The 26,548-nt window shown below is 33.7% G+C and overlaps 2 protein-coding genes across 3 annotated transcripts; one reads left to right on the plus strand and one right to left on the minus strand.

The window, feature by feature from the left end:
• Positions 1–803: 803 nt before the first annotated feature.
• On the minus strand, positions 804–10,566 carry LOC144565575 (uncharacterized). Its single transcript, XM_078315365.1, has 10 exons — positions 10,262–10,566; positions 5,565–5,706; positions 4,918–4,982; positions 4,369–4,420; positions 4,192–4,278; positions 4,005–4,102; positions 3,738–3,859; positions 1,321–1,386; positions 1,066–1,135; positions 804–960 (listed from the first exon to the last, which is right to left on the minus strand). The coding sequence occupies exons 2-10, from the start codon at positions 5,610–5,612 to the stop codon at positions 804–806; spliced, it is 765 nt and encodes a 254-aa protein (XP_078171491.1). The 5' UTR covers positions 5,613–5,706; positions 10,262–10,566.
• Positions 10,567–21,739: 11,173 nt separating this feature from the next.
• Positions 21,740–26,026, plus strand: LOC144565222 (uncharacterized). Of its 2 annotated transcripts, none has more exons than XM_078314913.1 (6): positions 21,740–21,935; positions 22,203–22,266; positions 23,555–23,839; positions 24,228–24,464; positions 24,734–24,951; positions 25,542–26,026. In XM_078314913.1, exons 3-6 carry the CDS (start codon positions 23,579–23,581, stop codon positions 25,789–25,791), a joined length of 966 nt encoding a protein of 321 aa, XP_078171039.1. In that variant the 5' UTR covers positions 21,740–21,935; positions 22,203–22,266; positions 23,555–23,578; the 3' UTR covers positions 25,792–26,026. The 2 variants fall into 2 exon arrangements, with proteins under 2 accessions (XP_078171039.1, XP_078171040.1); XM_078314914.1 differs by having other exon boundaries at positions 21,741–21,832.
• Positions 26,027–26,548: the final 522 nt, after the last annotated feature.

The raw sequence follows: 26,548 nt of genomic DNA on the forward strand, positions 1-26,548 counted from the left end.
TAGTTAAACATGAGAAACGTGATTAGTTACATTCGGACACGGCACTTGAATAGTGACGACACGCGAGTCACTCCATGACTCGCGTGCCGTGACCACCCCTTGACATTTTGGTCACGGCACAGCACGGATCACTGTTCACTTGGTCACGGCACGGCATGATACCAAAGTCACGGCACAACATGTTTTTTCCACTCTACACAACACTACTAGAGAAAAACACTTCACTATCGGTTGAAATTATGTTCCACCATCGGAGTTCGAACCGTTGCTTATCACCCTGATAGAAAATGTACATACATATGCTATCGGCTCAAAATCGATGACGTTAATCAATATACCATCGACAACGCACGTTCGATCATCGGGTTTGGCGAACCCAACGCCATCGCTTTCGTTTCGCCACCGACGACAAATGTGATTGATGTTGTTTAATGAATTTTAATAGCCGATTGCAATAGTGTCTTGCACCATCTGTTTTGTTTGAGTTAGCATTGGCAGATCCTAGTTTTCTAGCAGTTATTAATATCTGAGCCGATGGTGATGTATATGTAATTATTATCTTTTATTATTAATTCTTGTATTACGGACTAGCCTAGCCATTTTTAAAACATATAATATAATCAACAACATAGGCAACAACAACATATAGGCATCAGTAACATAGGCATCAACAATATATAGACATCAGCAACATAGGCATCAACAACATATATATTATACATATACAAGTCGTTCCCCTAGATAGAAAATACAAGAGTAGTTAAAATTAACTTGCAAGTCGTATTCAAATCATACAAGAGTAGTTACAAGTTGTCTTCATCCTTCCCTCTAGCTTGCAGCCTTTGTGCTTCATCAAACTCGTTAAGTACAGGAGTAACCAATATGTTGATCAAATAGGTACATCGCGGAGCCTCATCCAATGGTCCTCTCTCGGAATTATCTCCATATATATATTCATTACTAGTGGATGAAATTGGAATAAAATTTGAGTGCATACATTATTAAGTAACAATGAATATTTTTTAAAAATTGAAACAAAATACAAATGTTGGCTTAATTTACTACCTTTCGGAGATATTAGTTACAGCCTTGGTCTTTTCCTCCAATGTCACGTTGAAGTTCTCCATATCAGCCACTAACAAATAGAAAAATTGATAAGCATTACCATTTTGTTACAATTTAGATGAACATATATGCCTTTTGTTCAATTCCATTCCAAGTGCCACATTCAGATTGGAGATCGATGTAGGTGAACATACAATAAGTAACATTGAATAGTTTTCTAAAATTAAAACAAAATACAAATGATTGTTTTACTACCTTTTGTAGATATTGCAGCATTGGTCTTTTCCACCAATATCACGTTGAAGTTCTCTATATCAGGTGCTAACAAATAGAAAAATTAACAAACATTATCATATTCTGTTATAGTTTAAATGAACATACATTTTGTTCAATGTCATTCAAGGTGCCATATTCAGAGAGGAGATGTAGGTTTCGAATAGTAACATATCTCTCTTTGATAGATGAAATATAGAAGAACTCTGATACTATCAGGAAACCTAAATCACCACCCAAGAGTTGAAGTTGTAAATTAACAAAAGAAATTGGCTCAGATCGAAAACTCAAAGTCCTAAATAAAATGCAAAACCCTAACTTTTAAACCCATTTGATTCCTAAACTCTAACAAAGGACATTGGCTCAGAAAATAACCTAATCTCTTTTTCCAGATTAATTAATTACCAAAAAATTATTGCATCCACCACAGGTGAGTACATCTCAAAATTTCACCTTTCTCATTTTGTTTTTGCTTAAATATCAATTTCTATCATTCAGACTTTATGCATTCAGATATTGGGACTACAGGCCCAAAACTTTTTATTATTCAAGAGAGTTTAACCTGCCATTTTTATTAATATCCTATCAAAAAAAGTTAATTTTAAAAATGCCCCTGTCATCTGTTTTTTTTTTCAAAACTGCCCCGACCGCCAGGCCCACGGGCGGCCCAGAAATGCCACCAGACCCCCCCCCTCCCATGAGCGGTCCTCTTTTTTTTTTTAGAGATCTTAGTATTTGGATTTAAATAATTTTGTGAATAAAAAGTTTTCTTATTTATAGTGTATGCCAAAAAATAAGACATTTGATATATTTATGAAGTGATGTCGTAACTCTTTATAACTTTGATTTTATTTGTCAGTTGGATATCACAAGTCTAAATTAACACTAATTAAGGACTTGGCATTTATTCAAAAAATTTCAAGCTCTGACAGCTTGTTGATCTTCTTTTTATTTATGGTACTAAAACAGTAGTTTAGAGCTACTAAAATATGTTCAAATCTCAAATTAGATCTCTGTCCATGCAAAAATGATTATATCAGCATGTAGAGCATTCAAAAATATACATAATTAACATAAATTTCAACTTATTTTGATTTTTGTTACAGTTAGTTATGAATTTTCCAAAGTTTAACTTTCGAAAAAACTTTAAACGGCCATAACTTTGGCTAGGAAAGTCGGATTTGTCCGTATGAGCACTTTTCGGAAAGGGGAGGACAAGACGGATCCGATTTTGCTTGGGGGGAACCCTAGCATCGTCATATCTGAAGCATCATAATTTGAAAAAAAACGTCGTTTATTGCCTCAAAAATTCAGTTTAAGTTTTCGTTCAACGGTAGGCATTAAAAAACAGCGATTTTCAAAACAACTTAATAAATAGTAAAAAAAATTCAAAAAAAATATAAAATTTGGTCTCCAAGCACATTTTAATATAGATTAAATATCTAACAATTTGGATCGACTATTTGGACTTCGAAACTAGAGATATGAGTGCGAATTAAAACACCCCATTTAATTCGCGAAATGACGTAGCCTTACTCTACATGTATATATATATGTATATATAATATAATACATGTATGTATATGTATATTATATATATAATATAATATAATATATGTATATGTATATATTTATATATACACATACATATATTATAAAAAAATGAGTTTATAAAAAAAATTGTATATATATATATGTATATTAGTATCGTGCCCGTGCTCTGTGACGGGATATATTTTAAGATAACAAAAATAAATTCTCGTACAAAATGACAATTTTTTATTAAAAAGATAAATCAATGAAAAAAATATTTATACAATAATATTCATGAATATTAAAATAAAATTGGATCTAAATACAATATAGAATGAATCTCTCGTCTCTCGAAGTGATCGCCTGCAGTTCCTGTGTGGGATCCAAAATCAGAGAAGAAAGAGTCAAAGGGGTGCCTTGTGCCTTAGCATGGATAATGTCATAGAATGGAAATTTTCTTCTTTTATAACTCTTGTGTGTGTATATATTTAAAAGTAATTTTTTTTAAAGTAGGATTGTTTGCAAAGAAGTTCATACTTCTAAAATGATGATGGTTAATTACCTGTGGAGGAAAAATGATAGAAATAATATTCTAAACAGCATTTTTCTAAGGTAAGCTTATGTGAGATATAGTTTGGCATGTATATGTCCTTGATTCTATCAAGCAATATTTATCATGATGAATAAAACCTAAACGGATTGTTCATTGTAATGCTTAATTAAGATTAGCATGTTGCCTCGATAATACAACCTAAACTGATTCAAAAAAGCAAGTACAGTATTAGCTACATATGAATCTGTACCGGGCTCTACACTAATTCATGATCCTATATAACTTAATGAATGTTAAAATTAAAAAATAATACCTCTAATCATGGTCAAGATGAGATCAGCTGACTGTAAAATCAGAAACTTCTTGGGGCCATTTCCGTCACTGAACTTGTGGAGAAAATAATCCATGAAAGAGAAAGGTGTCACTGCTTGCATTCTAAATTTGAGAGTACTCAGAACCAAAAGTTCCATTCTTTGTACATTTCTTGCTTCAAACAGAAATTTTGCATCACCAACCAATCAAATTGAAAAAATGGTAAAATGAAAATACAAAATAGAATGGTGCAAGTCAAAGAACCTACTGCAAATCCAAGAGAAGTGGAACCAGAGTTTCTTCCATTTTGGATGCCAGAAATAAACATGCAATTGATAAGAGCTGTATCATCCAAGCATTACCTTCCTACAAAACCGACGTAACTTTTTCAATGTTAATGGGGTTACTTTTTATGGTAAAATATGTAAAAAGGTGAAATTTTTTGAGGTTCTTACAGGTATTTCATAAACAGAGAGAAATCTGTCTAGATAGTTGACAGAGAGGTAAACACTTGATGGCCTAAAATTGAAGTATGCATGAACCTGATTATCACACAAATAGATTAATTAAATTTCAATTCATCACTCAGTGCTACAATCAGTGGTTGATCTTGCCCATTTGAGTAGACAAACTTTTTGAGTAGGCAAACTTTTGTGTGCTGTGAAGCAGCCCATTTGCATCCATCTGCATTACACATGATCAAGTAAGCACAATACATTGTAACCATTTGGAGTTAATTTCTTAGAAGTTTCACAGCACAATTTGAATCAAAGCAACCCAGTGTCAATACCACTCACAAGCTGACTCATATAACCAGCAAAGCCATTTGCAACTTAAATCCTAACATAAATACAGAAATTCACAGATAAATTAGTACTCTAATTTGGATGACAGATCTGAACTACACTGTCTCATTATTTAGACAGCTTTCAAACTACCATAGACATAACAATTGGGCTTTTCGAAAGTTATGCCCAACATGTTGCAATAATTGCAAATAACACCAGAAATTTCTCATGGCTATAACACTGACAGCTAACTTATTGTGGCATTGCAAGTATCATGCAATGTACAGAACTATAGATTTTGCATTTGAAGTGGCAAATTGTATGTCTTGACTATTTTTATACCAAATAACATTAATCCCAAATTAAAGTAAAATATGGCTGTTAGGGCAATACCTGCCAAAAAGATTGGCAACAGCTTCACAATCAGCTTGGTTGTAGAACCAAATGCCATTAACCTCCTGAGTTACATTTTGGTACAACAAATAATAAGGCGGTTGCACCTCATACTGAAAATCACCTAACATGTTCTCTACTAAATTTTCTGTTATTAAAATAACAAAGAAAGAAATACAAATGAATTAAACATTAAATTCAATGACCAAATGAACAAATTCAGAACAAAAAACCACAACAGAAACTATCAGGTACATGATGGCACCAAACAATTAATGCCACTGATGGTATCTTATTAGCAATATCAAACTATGGTCAGTATTCATTTCCTGCTAACCTCATTATATAATAGTTCGCTTTTATTTACAAATAGAACCCAACATAATAAAAATTGAAGATATTTTCAATTCTCTTGCATTCAAATCTCCCCAGAATATTATGACAAAATAGACAAAAATGACATTCAATGGAGTACCGTTTTGAACTAACTGGTACATAAAGACCTTATCCTAGCATTAGCTATGAATAATTTTTTTTTTTCCTTCAACTCAGTAATTTTAGGTATGTCTTGAAGTAAAAGCAGAAAATAAATCCTGTGTGGATTTTAAAAATTGAAGTAATAAAAAAACACAAAGACTAATTGGTACCTGTAGTACGAATAGGTGGTTCCTCCCCGGTCCATACATGTAATCCATTTCTCCTTGTCGCACCTGTTACCTAAAACAATAGATTGCCCGTAATCAAGCCTTATGCGATGGATTTGTGCAAGGCAAAATGTTTGCCTGCAGACTAAAATGAGAAATAGCAACAATTAGTTAAGTAATATTGTGAATCACAATAAATTCATGAATAAATGCCCATAAATATCAAATGTCCATGAATATCAAATTTGTCTTGGCAGAGTCTTTCAAGCCTTACAAGGCACCACTATTGAATTTGTATGTAAGATTGCAGTTATAGGTGGATGCCGTGAGTACACGGGTGCTCCCTATTCTACTTCTATTTTATGCACATTGCAACATCTCGGTGCTGTTGTCAATTTATGTATTACAAGTGAAACGAGCACTTGCTATGTTCTATGATTAGGTTGTGGTAAATAGCAATATGTACCGTCTGAAATTTTGGCCAGTACTGGTTGATCTCATTTAGTTATTTTCTTTTCTCGATACAATTTTGCTTGAGGCTTAATTTATTAAAAAAGAATGAAGATGTGGCCCTGTAACACCAACTAAACTTTAATATCAGTATAATATTGCACTCTTCATTGATGGTCCGAACTCTGGAGTCTGCCCATTTCGTCCTAGATTAAAACTATGGGTATATTTGGAAATGGATTTGTATTGGATAGTAAGGGGATATGGTATATTTGCAATTCTTTGTTGAGTTGAAATTACTGTATCGCTACTTATGAATGAACTATGCTTTGATATTGTTTGACTGTGGAATTTTTGTTTCAATTTTATGCTTTGGTGATTCAGAAACAAAAAGCTCCAGCTGCTGAAATCGCTGGATGAGGTGCCCAGTTCTGAGGATGGAAAAGCTGAGCTCACTTCAAGGATCTCTGTGGTACTTCTTTTAACCTTTGCTAGTTGGGAGGTGATAGCAGTCCACAGAAAAGAACTAAGCTAGGTACTTGTTGAGACTAGATTTTTATTTTTGAAAAAAGTGGAATGAGCAACTGGATTCATTCAACAACAACCAAGCCTTTAGTCCCAAACAAGTTGGGGTAGGCGAGTAACTGGATTCATTAATCAGAAATAAATTCATGTTACAAGGTTCACAGTAAAAGGAAACTACCAACTATTAACCAGCTGAAACCATTTCAACTGGTACTACCTACCCCCTTTAATCTGACTACGCTCAAACTGGTGCAACCTGTATTGCCCCTAACTGCTAATAAATCTAAAGAAACCCCTCAGAAGTACTTAAGATTGACAAAACACAGGAAAACAACCATTAAGCATATTTGCATAAAACATCTTCAAACACTTAAAAGGAAATGTACATAAGACACATCCATTCTTCCTCAACTCCCTAGAGAATAGACTTTTTATTTGCGTTAGTGAAAGGTGGAAAAAGGCACTTTATCACTAACCCTTGAAGCTTTGGGACTAGGTGATTGAGCAGAAGGTTCATGTTTATCTTGCTTATAAGCTTCAAAAAGATGAGAAACCTCAAACATGTTCCAGAAGCCCAACTAAGGAGTTAATTAGGCAATTAAGCTTCAATTTAACCCAATTGTGCTTACTTCATTGTGACTTGTGCAAATTATTTGAATCTCAATGAAACTTATCAAATTTAGCCTTAATTTAAAACTTTAACCTAATTACTCAAATGGAAAATGTGAGTCGATAAAAAATGAAACAAAAGTGGTTAAATAATGGTCAAGATTGTATTTCAAATGTACCTGTATAATATTGGCTGGTCAATGCCCATATTTCTGGACATCAGTGAAAAAGTTCTAAAGTTCATCATGTTATTTCATGACAAGTAAATTTAGAAATTTAAGTTTGGATTTTGGTACTTGCAAAATATGAGATGATCAAAATGCACTTGACATCTGTTTTACTTGGTGGATGTACAACTCAATGATGTGATACAAGGTCATGAAATAGAGGCGAGAATGGAGGAACCGGGGGTACAGCAACTGGATGCAGAGGTGAGGGAACTAAAACAAACAATCCAAAATTACAAGCAGCAATGGATGTCTCTTAAGACCCATGCCAAGGAGCACAAAGAGAAAAGAAATTTGCTAAAGCTGAGGCAAAGAACTTGGAGAAATTGACAGGGATTACTAAAATTAATATTACAAAATTAGTTAGTATATTTTTTGGGGGGTTGTAAGTACAAAATTATTTATATAGGTAATAGCAGATCCAGGAAGTAGATTTTGCAGGTTATACGTAATATCTCCTGTAGTTCTAACCTAGTAAATGTCGCATTTCAAGTTTACTGATCATCTGTGATAAATATATCTCCTTTTGTTTTGGAGGGTGAAGAAGAAACTTTCAATGGTTTTTCTGGAAAATAACCTATGTTTCAACTGATAGTCAACCGATATTTATGTACATAGGTAATAGTAATACATATGTTTATCTGAAATTGAGCAGGTATGGGATTGCATAACTTAATCATGTCACTGGGTGAAGATCACCAAAACATTAACAACCACAGAGTAATAATTCATGGCCATCAACAGATGGCAGTCATACACTAGAAAGCAGGTAGAGGTATTAGCTCAAGTAGTCCCTTTGCGCCTTTGGTTTTGATTGATAATTGTGGCACCTGCTATACTAGCTTAGAATAAGAGCTTTTTATGCTGTTACATTGTTATTTTTTCTTGATTAGGCAAATTGAAATGACAAAAAGGCCAGACATATGCTGGACTGGCATGGTCTTGTCAGATGTGTAAACTTATCAGTAATGGGGTACTGAATTTTTTTTATTTTGAATTGAAGGTCTCAAGACATTATGTACCCCATCAATACTGGCAATGGAGTTTGCAAGAGAACCTCCTTGTTTGCAGGAGTGACATAGAGCATGGTGCCTGGTCAGTAGTGTAATTTTCCAAAATAATTGGTAAAAAGGGATGTTTGCGAAAGAAATTGACTGCACAACAAAGTAAACATTATTTTATGAGTAATAAATATGCTGAATTTATATATCTATTGTGCTTCAATTTTATTTTGTTCTTTTTGTCTTTGTGGCTGCAGCTTAGCTAGCAATGTACTCGTGTTCCAAAAATGTAGCGTCTAATTTGTTTTCCCTTTTGTAGAGATGCCAAGAGAGAAAGATGAATTCTGTCAGTATATTTCAAGGGAGATTAGCAAGGTGGTACCTTCTGTGATATAAAGAAAATAATAAAGGAATAGAACTAAGGACCTAAATGTGACTTTTACACTTCTAGTTATCTGACAAGTTGAATTTATTGCATATCTATGAATCAATTTGCAATGTTAATATTGTTTCACGTCAGATGGTATGAAACCCTAGGGAAAAAAAAAAAACCTATATTATGGTCAAGTGTAAAAACCAAAACCATAAATTGACACTAAGAAATGGTGGTACCAAGCAGTACCGATCGGGTACTAGTGAACCTTGAAACGAGTGGGGGAGGATTCTAGTCTGCACCTAGAGGAGGCAAACAACAGTTCTGGTACATTACTGGTACGGAGATGAAGAACATGGAGTGTACCAGACTTCTACATGCGATTGCTGGTACGGAAAGAGGGAGACACAACTTGCAGCTGGAGGATTGAAGCTTCATCTTTTTTTTCAATTATAAAATTAAGGCATTCCACTTTGTTTCGTTGAACATCTTGCTTTCCTTTTACTATTTGTTTCAGCTTCCTTTTTTAGCTCAACTGATTTGAGCAATTTAAATTTAATTTTCTCTTTTTAAATCCAGTGGATACAAACTTTGTAACCGCAATTTATAAATGAAATATAGGCATGACCCTTATTTTTTCCTTAAGAAAAAAATCTTGATGTGAGAGTAATTGTACACTTAAGACAACCTTGTACCTGTTCAAGATGGTGAAAATCACAAAAATTTGCAAAACTGGTAAATGTGTCCGTGAATAAAAAAAAAAGTGAAATGAAGCAATGCATATCCAATCAAACTAAGTCATAAAATTAATAGAATTCATAGAGTAGAACTAAATAAACACGGTTATGTTAAATTTTCTATTTTTACACTAACAGAAAAATTAAAATGAATAAAACAATCTCATTTTTTTGCTTTTTACAACTTCAGTATTTTAATATATTATTTGTTTCGTACAAAAACAAATTATTTCCGAATTATACCCGTATTATTCCCGAATCACGAATTTTTGACCTCGCCGAACCTTTCCCGAATCATTGAGTTGTCACTAATTTATGGTAGTGTCACTTTGGATGTTGTATAGTTTCGTGCTGCATTAGATCCCTCCACTTCTAAATTTCTTTGCATTTATAATTTAACGAAAAATATGACAGTTAGAGGTGTACAGAAAGCTCATGACTTAACTGAGTCAAAATCAATTTAGATTCAATTCATCAATAATTAAGTTTATTGACTCAGTTGATTCACAAGTTTTACAAAACTGAAATTATGCAATGAATATGATTTGATGGCGCCGAATTGGAATTCGAGAGAAGAGGAAGAAGAGGATGTGTCAAAAAAAAAGAGGTTAACTGAACTCCTGAAGTAAAATCGATTCAAATTTACCTAAATACACCCAAAACTCAGGACCAATGTTATGACACCCAAAAAAATTTATCAGGCAGAAAGGCAAATTGACATACAGACCGGTAATGATTGTCAAACCGATGCTTCAAACCCAGAGAAAGAATCAGTTACCTGCTTTGGCCTCCTTCTGATGAAAGGGTCTTGTGTGTGCGTGAGAGAGACTGGCCAGAGGATACAAAGCAACTGGAGAGAACGAGAGTGGGAGATACAGAGCAAAGGGAGAAAGGGCGACCGACGGGAGGGGGAGATACGGAGCAAAGGAGAAGGGCCGACCGACGGGAGGGAGGGAGATATATCTCAGAGGATGCGAATTCGCAAGGGAGGAGGCGATCCACGAGAGGAAGAGACGACAGGAGGGAGAGAGATCTCAGAGATGCGAATTCGCCAGAGTGCGTATCCTCTGAGATATCTCAACTTTTGCGTGACCGACGTGTCCAGTGCCTATTCAGGGGTGATGTAGGGGTCAGTATTATGTGTGCTTTGAGATTCGTCCAGAACGTATTTAAACGGTTAACATTTTCCATAAAGTCACGCAAAGTTTGAGATATCTCAGAGGATACGAATTCAATTCGCCAGGGAGGGGTGATCTGGAAGCATATCCGCGGCGGAGTTTTTCTAGGCGGAGCCTTCTAATCTGGTCCGTTTGTTTCAAATCGGATGGACCAGATCTTGTCCGAATTTTAAAAAAAACTCAAAATTTGCGAAACTTTTAATCCAGTCCATCCGATCCGAAACGAACGGACCAGATTAAAAGCTCCGCACGGAAAAATTCCGCAGAGGATACGCTTCCAGATCACCTCTCCCTGGCGAATTCGCATCTCTGAGATCTACGAGAGGAAGTGTCGAGAGCAAAGGGACGGAGATCAATGGAAAAAATTATTATGACGTTATTCCAATTCTACCCTTTAAAATTAACGACTGTGATTAATTCGGATAAAAATCTGAAAAAAAAATTTGATCCATGACAGCATCGCTCAAAATAAAATTAACATGAACATCATATAAATTTTGATATCATATAAAATTTTTTGTAATCTTCTTCAAAAAAAAAAACTTTTTAATATATTTTAAAAAAAAAAATTTCAGGAAGACTTTCTTATTATTAATGAGTATAAAGAGCAAGTTCATTTTAAATTTCGTGCAAACTCACATTGAACGATTCGGATCGATCTAAGGCGATAGGCCTGTTGAACAAGAAAAAGAGAGCTAGGCCATCCTCAAGATCACATTGTAAACAAAATATGGAATATAATCATTGTCATTTTAGATATCTTACAACTAAATAATGAATCGTGAATTATTGCGAAGAGATGTGTTAACCATCTAAATTATGATGACAGTGACAAAGTTTACATGTTAATATATCGTCACGATGTAAAATAAAAATTATATATTTCTTATTAACATTGACATTTTGACAAACTTTACGCAAATAAATTAGTGCAATTTTAATAATACTTAATGAGTAGAACTAGGGTGTTCTTAAGCTCATTAAAAAACTTGGTGAGCTTGATCTCAAAATCTAATGGATCAACTTTAAACGATGAATTCAAACCGTTGAGACCGGTCTATTTTACGAGTGAAGTGTTTATGTTTAAAATATGTAAAAATTTTAATTAGTTTATTATGAAGTCAAGTGATTAAAAAAATTATGAAATATACATGTATTAATATTAATTTATAAATATTCTTTTGACAGTTTGAATTTATAATAAATTAATTCGAAAATTTATAAATTATGCATGTCAATGTATTTTGATGGTTTGAATTTGTCGTTTGAAATCAATTTGATAGATTTTGAAGTTAAACTCAGTAAGAAAACACTCTAGTTCTACTCATATTTAATTACCAATTAACTGTTAACAAAACTATATTGCTAAAATTTCCAAACCGTCTAATAAATGACCAGCTATTTTTTTAATTGCATTCAAATTTAATAATTAAATTTTCTAAATAATTAAGAACATATTTATAATTAATAATTATGATTTATAGCAATGACCATGGAATTTCGTAATTTGAACATCAATCTAATTGACGCGCATTTCTTATGTCAATTCATGTTAATTTAACACATCACTGAGAAAAGAAAAAAAAAAAAATTCATGCTCCAATATCAGTTTAATTTATGAAAAGAAAGTATCTTACCCCTTTCATTACTAAAACAATATTAAGTCAAGTGAGCAACAATGATTAAGCTCCACCTTCTATTAGGTTGCATGAAATTTAGTTAGCCAGACGGATCCACCTAACGTTGTCCAAAACAGCCCCTTGTTAAGAATGTCTTAATCTCTTTTTATTCAAAAATAATTCATAATTTTTTTTTAAAAGAAAAAATAATTCATAATTCAGAGGTAGAAAGATCAATAAATAAATGAAGAAAAAGTTGATGCCATAAGTTTTTAGCGCCACTAAATATTATAATTTATTTAATTGTGTTTATACGGCGTCATTAAATATCATCATCTCTGTTTTATATGTCAGTACTTAAAATTCAGAACCGCGAACATAGTCTAATGGTACCGAAATTTTGACACGGCCGCATCCGGCCACTTTTTTTTTTGTTCTTCTCGTGCGGTAGTTCAATCTGAACGAAAAAAAAAGGAGTGGCTGCATCCTCTAAATGCGGCCAGAAAAAAGGTGGCCGCACCTACGAGATGCGGCCGTGTCAAAATTCGAATTTTTCAGAAATTAAGATTGTTTGGTTTATCTTTTTTTGGAGTATGATATATTTAAAAATTTCGGCCAATGGTACGAGCTATTATCTCTCCATAAAGAGATACGTGTTTAATTTTAAAAAATAACAACTAAAAAAATACTATTAGGTGTACTAGAATAAATTTAGAAGTCAAATTTAAATAGTTCATTTTTGTTCATGAGATGCATTTATGTAAAATTTCACTATGCACTAAATACTAAATACTAAATACTTTTCTGGATAACCCATACCTTTCATAATGAGGTATGTCTCATATTTAATATATTCGTTTTCAAAGTTCAAACTATTGATCCGAACCGCTCAACATGATATTCATATTAAAATATATTTGAAATAAAATTTTATAATTTTTGAAATTTTTTACTACTTTTGAAGATATGTACAAAATCACTATTTATGGGTCGTTCAAAAACAGGAATTTTGTACCTATCTAAAAATAAATAAATAAATTCAAAAATTATAAAGTTTGGTGTCTAGATATATTTTAATATGAATATCATGTTGAGCAGTTTGAATCGATAATTTAGATTTTAAAAACAAAAATATAAAATATGAAGTACGATGAATTATAAATTATGAAAAACATGAAATATTGAAACCCTCCTCAAAATTAATATTCCAAAAGTTAACTATTTTCATTCACTCTCGGAACTTCTGATTATCAAAATGGATTAAATTTGATATTATATATTTTTGGGAGCACCTAGCTATCCCCTGTAACAATCCCTCATTTCATCCTCTAGTTATTAACTACTGAATAACTACTAACTACCTAGGGGACTACTTACTATTTGAGGACCACCTAATATTTGAAAGATTTTACAATTGGCGCACGCAAGTATTCATATATAACACATCAAGTTTTCATATCTAAGATATCAAGTATTTAAAAAAAAATGGACACATTTTTAGAGGTGGTTTTTTTTTTTCTCCGTTCAATCTAATCAATATTTCTGACGATCGGTGGGGAATTTTGCAAATCTAAAACCACGAATGTTTTCTACATAATTTTATCTTTCAAATTAGATCGATGATGACATACTTTTGAGTTGTCCGTTGCACAAGTATTCATCCTCATCGAAAAAGTATTCATTCTCGTCGTGCAAGTACAAATATAAAAACTAGACACAATACTCGTACATCTTTTACACGTTTTTAGAGGTGATTTTTTTTCTCCATTCAATCTAACCAATATTTCTTGCGATCTATGAGAAGTTTTGCAAATCTAAAACCACGAATATTTTATACACAATTTTCTCTTTCAAATGAGATCTATGATGACATACTTTCGAGTTGTCCGTTACACAAGTATTTATATTTCGTCATGCAAGTATTCATTCATCATTGAGAAAGTATTCATCCGCATCGTGCAAGTGTAAATAAAAAAGCCGGACACATCACTCATCCATATTTTACATGTTTTTAGAAGTGATTTTGTTTTCTCCGTTCAATCTAACTAATTTTTGTAACGATCTGTGAGAAATTTTGCAAATCTAAAACCACGAACGTTTTCTACACAATTTTATCTTTCAAATGAGATCTATGATAATATACTTTCGAGTTGTCTGTTGCACAAGTATTAATATTTTATCACGCAAGTATTCATACCTAAGATATCAAGTATTTATTCATACTCGTTGAAATCTTCATATCTAAGACATCAAGTATTCATTCATGTATCTCTATTTTTTTTTTCAAAATTTGTTTTTATGTCATTTACTTAGTACGCAGTGACCTAATTCACCGTTAATAAATCTTTGTTTTTTGCAAATAACTCTCTACTTCATGAGGAAGGGGAACATAGACATGAAATGGATTAATTGTATTCACATATACAAAATTATTTTGATACACGTTGAAGTATTCATTCAACGTTGAAGTATACATAGAGGCGTGCTCTAGTATTCATTCTTGGCAGAGGCATGCTTGACTGGGATGGAGTGACGGGTGATTTCCGGCAGAACGTCTGCTGAAGCGGGAGCAGCAGGCATAGACGGAAAAAATGGAGGCGGAGGTGTAAGTGTTGGGGTTTCGGGGTGCTAACCAAAACCCGTTTAGACTTAAGGTGCGGAATGACCGTAGAACAAAAATTTCTACGGCCAACTTAAGCTCATGATTAAACGGGGTATGTCAGGAAACTTTCCAAGGCGGTCCACCTTCAGTATTCCTTTGGCATCAAAACCCAATTTAATCCTTTTACAGATCTACTCCATGATTGATTTCTAAAAATTTAATCTACTTACCAATTAAATAGATTAATATAGCATATTTATACCTTGTTTCCAAATCACAGTTGGAATGCAGACCGAGCGAGTAGAGCCTCACCAGGGAAGGAATCGACTCGGAGTATCACACGTGTGATACCTCTATCGGTTATCCACCAGGACTAACCGGAGAGCGGTTTATTTCTTCTGCCAGAAATACCGTAAACCGCAGAATTCTGTAAAAACACTATTCACGGGGAAAAAGATGAAAACCCGTAAACACGAATTTTCGGTTGCTCAGTTTCATCAATATGCAAAACTGACATACCGCTAAATTCGATAAAACACTATTCATCGATCCCGTAAATATACTCCACAACAACCCGCAAGATTATACGTCAAGTACGTATAACTTTCTTTTCTCAACCGAAACACTATTTGGGAGAGAAACCGAGAAAGAGAGAAAATACCGATCCGTTTCAACACGAAACCGGTACGAATGAATTTAGTTAATTTCTCTCTACCCCTCCACCCCTATTTATAGTGTTTAGGGTCGGTTGCAAAAGACCAAAATGCCCTCCAAGTTCGGCCTATTTACAAGGTATGCCATTGACACCTCATCCTTTTATATGTGAAATGACCAAAATATCCCTTCCACACCCTTCCACACTCTTCTCCATGTTTCTACACATGCAAGGTGGCATAGGTGTGAAATGACCATTTTGCCCTTGTGGATAGGATTGATGACATGTCATCTGGATAGGATCAATGACATGTCATGCGGATAAGGACGAATATGAAAAGACCCGAATGCCCTCGGCCCGAACACAAATAATATTCGTATAATTATTCTGAACAATTATATATATATTTTTCTTGCGGTTTGTTGTTTCGGTAATTTATACAACGTGTCCTGCACATTTATAAATTAACCGGTTAACTTTTATACAACGTGTCACACACGTTTATAAATTAACCAATGTTTTTGCTTGTTATTTTTACATAACATTTATAATTTAATTATAACACGTATAATTAATTATAACCATCTTACTATTGATCATAACCAATTTATAATCAATCACAATAAGATTCTCCGATTAACTCCTATATGGTGTGACCCAATAGGATCTGTGTTATGTTGGTAAATAGAGTTAAAACTGTTTTAACTTCTATAATCATGAGTGGCATCTGGCAACACATCATGACCATCCAATTACACAGATGATGCTGTACTGTACAATATCACGATCCAGTAAACAATTTACTTGTGTCTGTTCTTCTGTCTCATAGCTATCAGATCAGTTTCAAGGTAGATGTGTGTCATCCTTGCTAACTGAATCTTTTCTTGATCTTGAGCAGATTATCAAATATAATTATTCTTGTAATTATACCGCTAGCAGATAATCTAACTCTATCAAGGGGCCCAGTGATGCTATAGCTCGTATAGAGATACGAGGGACAAATAGTATTCTTGGTAAACTATCACTTCCTCAGCTAAGCTATACATATGGAAAAGCTACCGTTATGACTGCTTTTTACGGACAGCGGTGGATAACAATCACACATACATATTTCTCAGTGGGAACGATAAATACCTCATACTGTAGAACATGACACTGAATGAAAACATAAATGACACGAACACAATTCTATTTAATGTTTCATTCGGGGTCTGTCAAATACCATGTTCCTAGAACATGTATCTATGTGATTAAAATGACATCTCGTGTCAGGTGGTTTGTAAAACTTAACCATCTTTTAATCCACATACTAACCTTATCGCGGTAATTAGTGTTCCTGCTAATTACCTTGGTCAGTGACCTTTTAAGAGTATATATCATCTATATTATGGAGTTTCACAATTTCAGTCATGAACTCGAAATGATCCATAAATTCAATAATACTCCAGGCAACAAAATGATATATAAATAAACATTCAATTCATGAACAAAGCTTTATGATAATTTATCGTATTATTGACTTCTAGATTATTACAAACTAACAGTAAGAGGGTGGGAGGTGGGAGACGGAGGGAGTTTATTGATGAAAAAATGAAGGCGGAGGCGAAGATGGGCAAGGGAGGTAGAGGCGGAGGTGGGAGAGACGGATGTGGGAGGCGGAGGTGGGAGAGGAAGGTAGGAGGCGGAGGTGGAGAGAGGCGGACCTAGGAGAGAGAGATAGGATGCGAAGGTGAGAGTGGCGGATGTGGAAGAGGGAGGAGGGGGCGGAGGTGGGAGAGGAAGATGAAGGTGAAAGAGAAAGATGGAAGGTGGAAGAAAAAGAAAAAAGAAGAAGAAACAAACAAAAGTTGTTAGAAATGATAATTATAGTTAAAATAGAAAGTTAATTGGGAGATGGATAGGTGGAGGAAATTATAATTACTTATACTTTTTTTGAAATATAAATAAAAGTGTAGTTACATTAAATGACATAAAGAACTTGATCACATCAAAACATCCCAAAAACCAAATAGCTAAAATAAATGACGGAATTAGTTATCATGAATTGGGATTTGGGGCACTCCAAAGAACATCTATATATCATATCCAATGCGATTCGCTCAAAATTCACGCAATGTTTCTGCCCTGATCCTCTAAGAGCATCTACATCCCTGAAACTCTTGGAGTTTCTAAATAACTGTTAACTAATTTTTAGAAACTTTATCTCTGAAAGTTTATAAACCCTCACATCCCTGAAACTCAAAATTAGAGTTTCTTAATTGCCACATCAACAAATAAATTACAAGAGAAAAGAATTTCAGCGAATTATTTGGCCACGTCAGAGTTTATAAACGGTTTCTTATTAAGAAACTTTGGAGCAAAGTTGCTAAATAAGAAACCCATCTGCATCCCTAAAACTGATTTAGAAACTGCCACATCAGATTAGAAACTCAAAGAGTTTCAGGGATGTAGATGCTCTAAAGTAACTCAAATTTTGAGTTTAAATCTGAGCTGTTCAATCTGCTCTGATACAAATATTGAAGAATTCCACACATTCTACCTCAGATTGGAATTATTCTAATCGAACAGTCCCGATTAAAATAAAAACTTCAGTTACTTTAGAGGATCCAGACCCCCCCCCCCCCTCCCCCTACAAATTTGTATCCTTTGTATTAACTCAAAATGAAATCTTTTGAGTTAACGTATCTCGATTATCGAATTTGTTTTAAGATTAGTGCGGATTAGATCTACACTAATATTAAAAGACCTCCTATGTTATAGACAAAAGTCAAATTGGCTCCGTTTAAAATTAGATGATTGAGATTTATTAATTCAAAAAATTCTCTTTTGAGTAATGGAGAGGATACAAATTCCTTCTCCTATTGCACAGCAGTGCAAGGTGCAAACAGATCGGATACAGATCGAATAGTGGTAAAACCATATCTGTATTCGTTTTTATTTTCCGGATACCAATACGGATCAGATATTAGACGGATACGGATACGGATACGGGTACGGATATCCGCTTTTTATAACAGTAAAAACATAATTTTTTTCATAATATATATTAAACTATATAGTATATATCTATTATTCGGATACGGAATTTAAAACCATATCTGTATCCGTATCCGCATAGATATTCAGATATTGGATATCCATATCAAATTTTTGGATACAGAATCGGATTCAAAATCGGATACGGTCGGATAATATCCAACCCGTTTGCACCCCTAGCAGTGCTAGAGATATATTTTCAAAAGAAAATCTACAGATGTTTGATGCAGCATAGCATAGGTGTAAACACGCTGCAAAATCATCCAATTGAATTGCAAATTATGCAACACGATGAATTCGGATCCAATTCCGGTACCGTAAATCCACTGTTCATTAGAATTGGCATATTCGTACTGTTATTTCAACTTGATATGAATCTTAAAAGAGCTACTAAGTTAAATTTACCTGGTTAAAAATAAATCTGGACTGTAAATAGTCGGTCCCATTTTAAAGTACTGGAGAGGATACTTGTTCCAAGTCCAACACAGTGGAGGGCGAATATTCGTGTAGCATATATAAATATAATGAAAGCGTATTTGAAAATCTTCACGCTGCATCCCCAGTTTCAAGCTGTATTTATTGGAAAATGATGTCCCACTGCCAATGACGTGAATTAATAAATAGAAAATCACAAACTGGGTCATAAATTCAAATATATAAAAGTGTCATACCGTTTTCTAAAGTTTGATATGACTTTTCAGATATATCAAACAGCGACTCAATACTTAATTAGTTCAACAAAATATATTGACGATCCACCTTAACCGTAATGTTGTCCTTTTCTTGAAATTGTTTTCCCCTTTCATCTCTGTTGGTCTTTGATTTCGATGGACCGGTTTTTATTAATATAAATGTACCTATCGCTTTAAGTATACAGCACCAGTGCATTCAAATGACCTCTAAATTATATATATTTGTTGCGTCTATTGCGTACTAAAAAATTCAAAAGAGTTTTATGTATGAGTGAGTCTATGGTACTATGCATATTACGGGTTGTTACCGTGCTACGGCTCTATATTTGAGTTTTCAAATCCTAACGGTCGATCCGAACCGTTCATCTTGTTCTCCATATTAATATGTGTTTGGAGACCAAATTTTACATTTTTTGAAATTTTTTTACTATTTTTTTAAATATTTAGAAAATCACTTGATCTGAAAATTCTGGACCATCCAAAAACAGTGATTTTCAATAAATCTAAAAAAATAGTAAAAAAATTTCAAAAAATGTAAAATTTGGTCTCCAAACACATATTAATATGGAGAACAAGATGAACGGTTCGGATCGACCGTTAGGATTTGAAAACTCAAATATAAAGCCGTAGCACGGTAACAACCCGTGATATGCATAGTACCATAGACTCACTCTTTGGGTCTGTTCGGCAGTAACGCAGGAATGGGAATGGGTATGGGTTGGACCGAATTTTGCACTGCTTGTTACTGTTCATGTGGGAAAAAAAAATTCAGTCGACTGAATTTTTTTTTTCCCACGTGAACAGTAACTCTCAGAGTTACTGCCGAACAGGCCCTTTATGTATACGGAACTTAGCAGAAATAAGAAGACTAATTCAGTAATTTTATATTTCCTCGGAAATTACAAAAACATATATATTATGAGGAGGGATCAAGTTACAACACTTGAAAGTTACAACAAAGTTACAACATCATTTTTTTTCATTTTCAAAGTCCAAATCGTCGATCCAAACCGTTAGATATTCAATCTATATTAAAATGTGCTTGCAGACCAAATTTTATATTTTTTGAAATTTTTTTGCTATTTATTAAGATGGGTACAAAATCGCTGTTTTTATTAAAATTCTGCACCATTAAAAACAGCAATTTTTTACCCATCTTAATAAATAGCAAAAAAATTTCAAAAAATGTAAAATTTGGTCTGTAAGCACATTTTAATATAGATTGAATATCTAACGGTTTGGATTGACGATTTGGACTTTGAAAATGAAAAAAAATAATGTTGTAACTTTGTTGTAACTTTCAAGTGTTGTAACTTGATCCCTCCTCATATATTATAGCCAATGTATTTGACAAAATAGTAGATAAATATTAAACATAATATAGCCAATACATTGGGCTATGGACAGACAATTTCTGTTGTTCTAATATGGATCAAGGCAGACATGTAATTGGACGCAATTGTTTTTTGGATTTCCTGGAGACTTCCTTCTGAAAAATCTCTTAAACGTACATGTTTTATTAGCTAGATGCACAACTGGAACTAAAAATATTGTTCTATATAAAGGTTCTTGTAAGGTTTCTATTTTCTAGAATTTGAGAAAATTAGATACTCTTATTCAAAGAAGTTATATTTGACATTTTAATAACAAGCACCATTTTACAATTTACATTATATTCTTTACTCTCTCTTTTTAATCTTATGTAGCATGATTAAGGATCAGAGCAGACACGGAGCGGATAGTGGTAAAACTATATTCATATTCCTTTTTAATTTTCAAAATACGGATACGGATACAAATCAAATCAGATATTTATTAAAATAATATAAAAAATATTAAATTTCTTAATATTTATTTAATTATAATGATGAATAACATATTTTTTTCATAATATATATTAAAATATATGATATATATATACTATTCGAATTGAAACGTAAAATTATATCAGTATCTATATCCACATAGATATTCGGATGTCGGATATCCACACCAAATTTTCTGAATACGGATCGGATATTATCCATACTGTTTTCACCACTAATTGCATAAATTGCTATAAATCACCTCTATTTTGTTTTAATGTAATAATTTATATAAGAAAGAAAGAAATTAGGTTAATACTTATTATATTTATTTATTATTTTTTCATCAAATAGTTAAAAAAAAAAATGATCAGGAGATTAATTTTTCCCATTATCCATTCAACTACAATCCCATAGCCATAGGCCGCGTTATCCATTTATTTATCCTAAAAAAATATTTTACAGTCGTCCGGTTTGAAGAAGAAAAATTAAATAGTTTATCCAGTTCATGAATATATTAAATAGACCAGGTGCACCATAACTATATGGCAGGTCCTCGGAGTAAAGTTGCCGCGTGGCAAAGTCTCCATTCCTTGTCGGAGGCGGCCTCTTTCCTACTTTCTAGAAAGAAAACGAAATTGAAAACAAAAGTAAAAGGAGCTCCTGAAGCCTATCAAAAAAAAAAAAAAACTATCAACAGAAAACCTCATAATAACCCTTACCTTCTTTACCTTCTCCATCTGGTCGATTCCTCTTTTCATTGTAAGTTTAGACCCCACCGGTTATTTTTCCGTTTATTCGCCTTTCTTTCTTACCAGATCCAACGGCGAGCGCTGCCTTCTCCTTCTATGACAGCTCCTGACATGTGTGTCAATTATGTTTCTATTTATTGATCTTGGATTGTGTTTGTTCATGGCTGTTCTGTAATTGTGTGGTTTCCTACTGATTTTAGTAAAATTGGGTAAAAATTATGACTAATCCATGTGTGTGTCAATTATGTTTCTATTTATTGATCTTGGATTGTGTTTGTTCATGGCTGTTCTGTAATTGTGTGGTTTCCTACTGATTTTAGTAAAATTGGGTAAAAATTATGACTAATCCATGTTTATTCATCTGTTTAAATGTTGTCCAGGGTGAATTAGAGGAGTTGCTCGTAGTTGCCAAAGAAAAGCGAGAAAGTTGAAGATCAAGATCAGGTGCTTAAATGTTTCCTTTTTTTAATACTTCGATCATCTTTTGTTCATATCAACCATACATCTGTGGAGCAACCTGTAAATAAGAAATTCAACAACTCTTGAAGGGTACATAAGAAATTAACCCATTTTATTTTACCAGAGTGGGAAATGGAAAATTAAATAAAACTGCGTTGAGGCACTGAAACTTTGTATGTTTGGTACACAGTTTTTGTTTGGAAAATTAATCATCGCCAGGGTTGGTTTGCCCTTTTTTTAATTTTATCTGGGTTCTAAAAACACTTTTGCTCAATATTAATTTAATTTAGGGTCCAAGCTTAAATATTATTTTAAATGACTTACTGGTCAGAACTGTAGTGGTACAGCTGGATAACAATTAAGATTTTACTACTTTTTATTTTTATTTTTTATTAAAGCCCTTAGGCACTCACACGACTCGAACCCATGTTCTCCCGTGGGAGAACGGATGTCTTATCCAACTGCTCTAGGCAGTGTTGACTACTATATTTTGTTGAAATGGGAGTTGATAGTAGCCTTTCGGAAAATCTACACACTAATTACTCTCATCCAAGCAAAATAATTAAAAATGAAAAGCATACTTGTCATTTGTCAGTTATATATACAATGAGCTCTGTAAACACCTCAGGAGACCAAAATAATTAGGACAAATAGAGAGACAAAATTCACCTTTTTGTTGCATTTTTTTTAATCATCATGCTAGATTATCCCTTATTCATTTCCATTTTCATTACACCAGAAATTGGTTCATGATTTCAATCACCAATACCAAAACTTGATTTCTGTGTCTGTTTAGCCACTTTCTTTCTTCTTTTTTTTCATTTTACATTTTGTGCTTTGTGTAGCTTTGTATTCTTTGGCTGTTGAAGTTTGTCGAATTGAGGTCAAGTTGGATTCAATTGAGCACAATTTAACTTATTTCTCAACTTTGGACGAATTTAAGCTAGATCTGGTTAAATTAAGAGCTCAATTTGCACCATTGGATGCTTGTTTGGGTTTTTAAAATGGTGTAGATAGTACAATTTTTTTAGTGTTCAATTCTAAATTTGATTTAAATTTAAACTAAGTAGAAGTTTCATTGGGGTCAGTTGAAGCTGATTGCACCACTTTGGGTGAATTTAGGTGAAATCTTGTTTATTTGATTGAAGTTGTAAGTTTCAATCTTAATTGGCTTAGAATAGTGCTTGATTGCACCACTGGTGTAAATGGTATTCCTCATCCAATGCATTATGTGATCGTTTTCGTCTTCATGTCATTACTTTTCAACTTGTAGGATTCAAATATTTCCATACGTGTGATGTCGGATTTAAGTGAAATTACACGAAAGATGAACAACTCAGACCAAGAAATACATATAAAGGTGGATGACGAGTATTCAAGGCTGGTAATACCAAGTCAGCATGGACCGCCAGATAACACCAGTAATACAAAAGTGGAATCGCAGCTCACCAAGTCAAGATTCTTTACCTGGTGGATCAAATTTCTATTTGCTTTTGTGTTTTCCCTAGTCCCTGGCTATGTATTCATCAAGTGGGGTGTCCCCATTCTCTTTGAAAAGGTACAAGGTTGCGCCTTTCTTTTTTGTATTAAGTGTACGATAGGAAAACAAGTATTAAAATGAAAATGAAGAATTCTTTGCAATTGCACCGTTATCTCACTGCATTTCCTACTGACTCGAACCATCTTTACATTTTTTATGTAGTGTAAGCACCCATTATTCTTGGCAATCACTGAAACCTAAAATAACCAATCTTTGGCTTCCTTATGTTAACTGTAACAAATCTATTCATAACAATTTAGTACGAACTAGGAAGCTGAAACGTGACATTAAATACTGTTTGCAAATGTCTCAAAAGTTTTGGGCGTTAATTGCAAAGTAGCAACAAAATATACATGAAAGAATTAAATTTGATGTCTTATTTGCAAAGGAAAACAAATGAATGTAGGTGCTGGTGCCAATAATGGAATGGGAGTCAACAGCATTTGGTCGGCCAGTGCTTGTGGTGGTGCTCATAGCCTCTCTTGCAATTTTCCCAATTGTATTCATTCCCTCAGGTCCTTCCATGTGGTTGTCTGGGATGATATTTGGCTATGGTCTTGGCTTTGTTATTATCATGGTTGGCACCACCATTGGTATGGTTCTTCCCTTCATGATTGGGTGCTCATTTCGGGACCGTATCAATGTAAGAAACTATACATTGTCAGATAATATGAATTTGGTTGGTTGTGGATGCATGTTGAGTATACATTGTCAGTATATTCTTTATTAAGATGGAACTTTAACCTTTCTATATTAGTTGGAAAAAAAATTAAAAAGAGTGCTTAACCGGTCAGTCTTAACTGGTGTGAGCTACAGCTAGGGTTAACAATTGCTAGCCAGAATCTTGACTGATATGTGATAGCAGTTACTGAGAAAAGGTTATTTTTGACTTTGATTTATTGAATGAAAAAGGAATGGTTGAAGAAATGGCCACAACAGGTAGCAATAATAAGACAGGCTGGAGAAGGTAGCTGGTGGGACCAGTTTCGGGTGGTTACCCTCTTCAGAATCTCGCCATTTCCATATCCAATCTTTAACTATGCTGTCACCATTACACCCATCCGGTTTGGACCTTACCTTGCCGGTTCTATTGCTGGGATGATACCAGAAGCTTTTATCTACATTTATAGGTATTATGTACACTCCCCTGCAGGTTAAACAGCATGTATCTGGGTTATAGTGATAAAATATGTACCTGTTAATTGTTGCTTATTATTTGAGTTGTTATTAGTGGTAGTGTATATATGTTTGGGGATCAATCGTTGGCTGAGTGTTTGAGGAGGTCAGAGTGACATAAAAAGAAATAAAATAAGTTGGAAACTGAATGGATCTGGTTCATTGACCTGACGAGCAGGCCTTTTCCATCGCTAGTATTTCAAATGAAGAACCCCAATTATCCATTATGCTGACTTGAAACTAGTGTCTATCCACCTAACTCAAAAATAGGTTCTTTGATAGCACTCTTTTATATCATTTAGTTATGTTATTCTTTAGAATTACAATTTTGAGCATACTCATGTTGCTCATGTTGGTAGAATTTTGAACTACAGATATTGTGCTGCACAGCCCTGATTTAGAAGATAACCAACAAAAGGGGAAACTAATGAACAGAAAGAATGAAACAATGCCGACTGTTGTGATCATTATATTATTGGTTTCCTTTTCTGCAACTTTATTCTTCAATTTTGCACACTAACTAAAATCTCTGTATTTTTGGCAGTGGGCGCTTGATAATGACCATAGCAGACATGCAATATAACAACTACAAGATGACCCCTGTTGAGATTGCATACAATGTTTTCTCCTTCATTGTGGCTGGGGTCATAACCATAGGTTTCACCATATATGCTAAAAGAGCCTTGAATGATGTACGGATGGAGGAAGATGGCTCCGATAGTGGTAATGTTCAGCTTGAGAGGCTCCCTCATGATAAACCTAGGTTAAATGTTTTATCTAGAATCGATGTATAGAATTTAGTTGTATACAGGGTTATTGTGCTAGTAGAAAACCACACCCTTAGCTTGATACAGATATATTGGTGGATCTCTATTGGAGAGAGATTCATTCTAGATGCGTCCTTTGTGTGATGGATGGACAGATTGATGTACAATTGGTTCTGTTACTGACAACACAACATTGATTAATGTTAGCACAAAAAGGAAAAAGAAAAAAAGAAATAGGAAAAATAGCTTTCCTACATGCTCACGGATGGATGATTTTAACTTTTTATGAATGGTTGACGTATGAGCACACTGACAGTTGACATCAGAATTTAGATTAGAGCTTTCTTACATGCTCAGTTATAGGAGATACTGAATAAAATAGATGTCTAGCTTTTGTTGCTACTTGGCACAACCTGACCCCATATTGAGTAGCTTGCTTTGCAAAATATTTTCCATGTTTGTTTGTCTGTCCTCGTACGCTCATAAACATCCCATGCAAGTGATCACCGATTTGACCTTGGTTTTTATCTTCTTTTTTTCACTATTTGAGTTTGTACGTATTTGGTTCCTTTCAAGTTTGAGATCAATTAATTATAGATTTTATGATGTATTTGTTTAGTTGTTAAAGTGGGATGCTTATAACAATTACGGGGACGAAATAAAATATCCCGTGCAAATAAGTTTTTCTACAAGAGGGATAAAAATTTAGACTCAGACATAATTGTATTACTATTTTAAGTGATAAATATATTTTTATAATTCAAAATCATACTAAAATGAATAC

This window comes from Carex rostrata, chromosome 14 (genome assembly GCF_964058835.1).
Source record: "Carex rostrata chromosome 14, lpCarRost1.2, whole genome shotgun sequence".
Classification (NCBI taxonomy): domain Eukaryota; kingdom Viridiplantae; phylum Streptophyta; class Magnoliopsida; order Poales; family Cyperaceae; genus Carex; species Carex rostrata.

Bases quoted from the DNA above. Each gene is read 5' to 3' on its own strand.
- LOC144565575 (XM_078315365.1), bottom strand. From the start codon at position 5,612: ATGGATTACATGTATGGACCGGGGAGGAACCACCTATTCGTACTACAG. The intron at 4,279-4,368 runs GTTTGTCTACTC...TGTGATAATCAG, and splicing joins AAAGTTTGCCTACTCAAAAA to GTTCATGCATACTTCAATTT. The intron at 1,387-3,737 runs GTATTATTTTTT...TCTATTTGTTAG, and splicing joins CATCTTGACCATGATTAGAG to CACCTGATATAGAGAACTTC.
- LOC144565222 (XM_078314913.1), top strand. From the start codon at position 23,579: ATGTCGGATTTAAGTGAAATTACACGAAAGATGAACAACTCAGACCAA. The intron at 24,465-24,733 runs GTAAGAAACTAT...TGAATGAAAAAG, and splicing joins CATTTCGGGACCGTATCAAT to GAATGGTTGAAGAAATGGCC. The intron at 24,952-25,541 runs GTATTATGTACA...TATTTTTGGCAG, and splicing joins GCTTTTATCTACATTTATAG to TGGGCGCTTGATAATGACCA.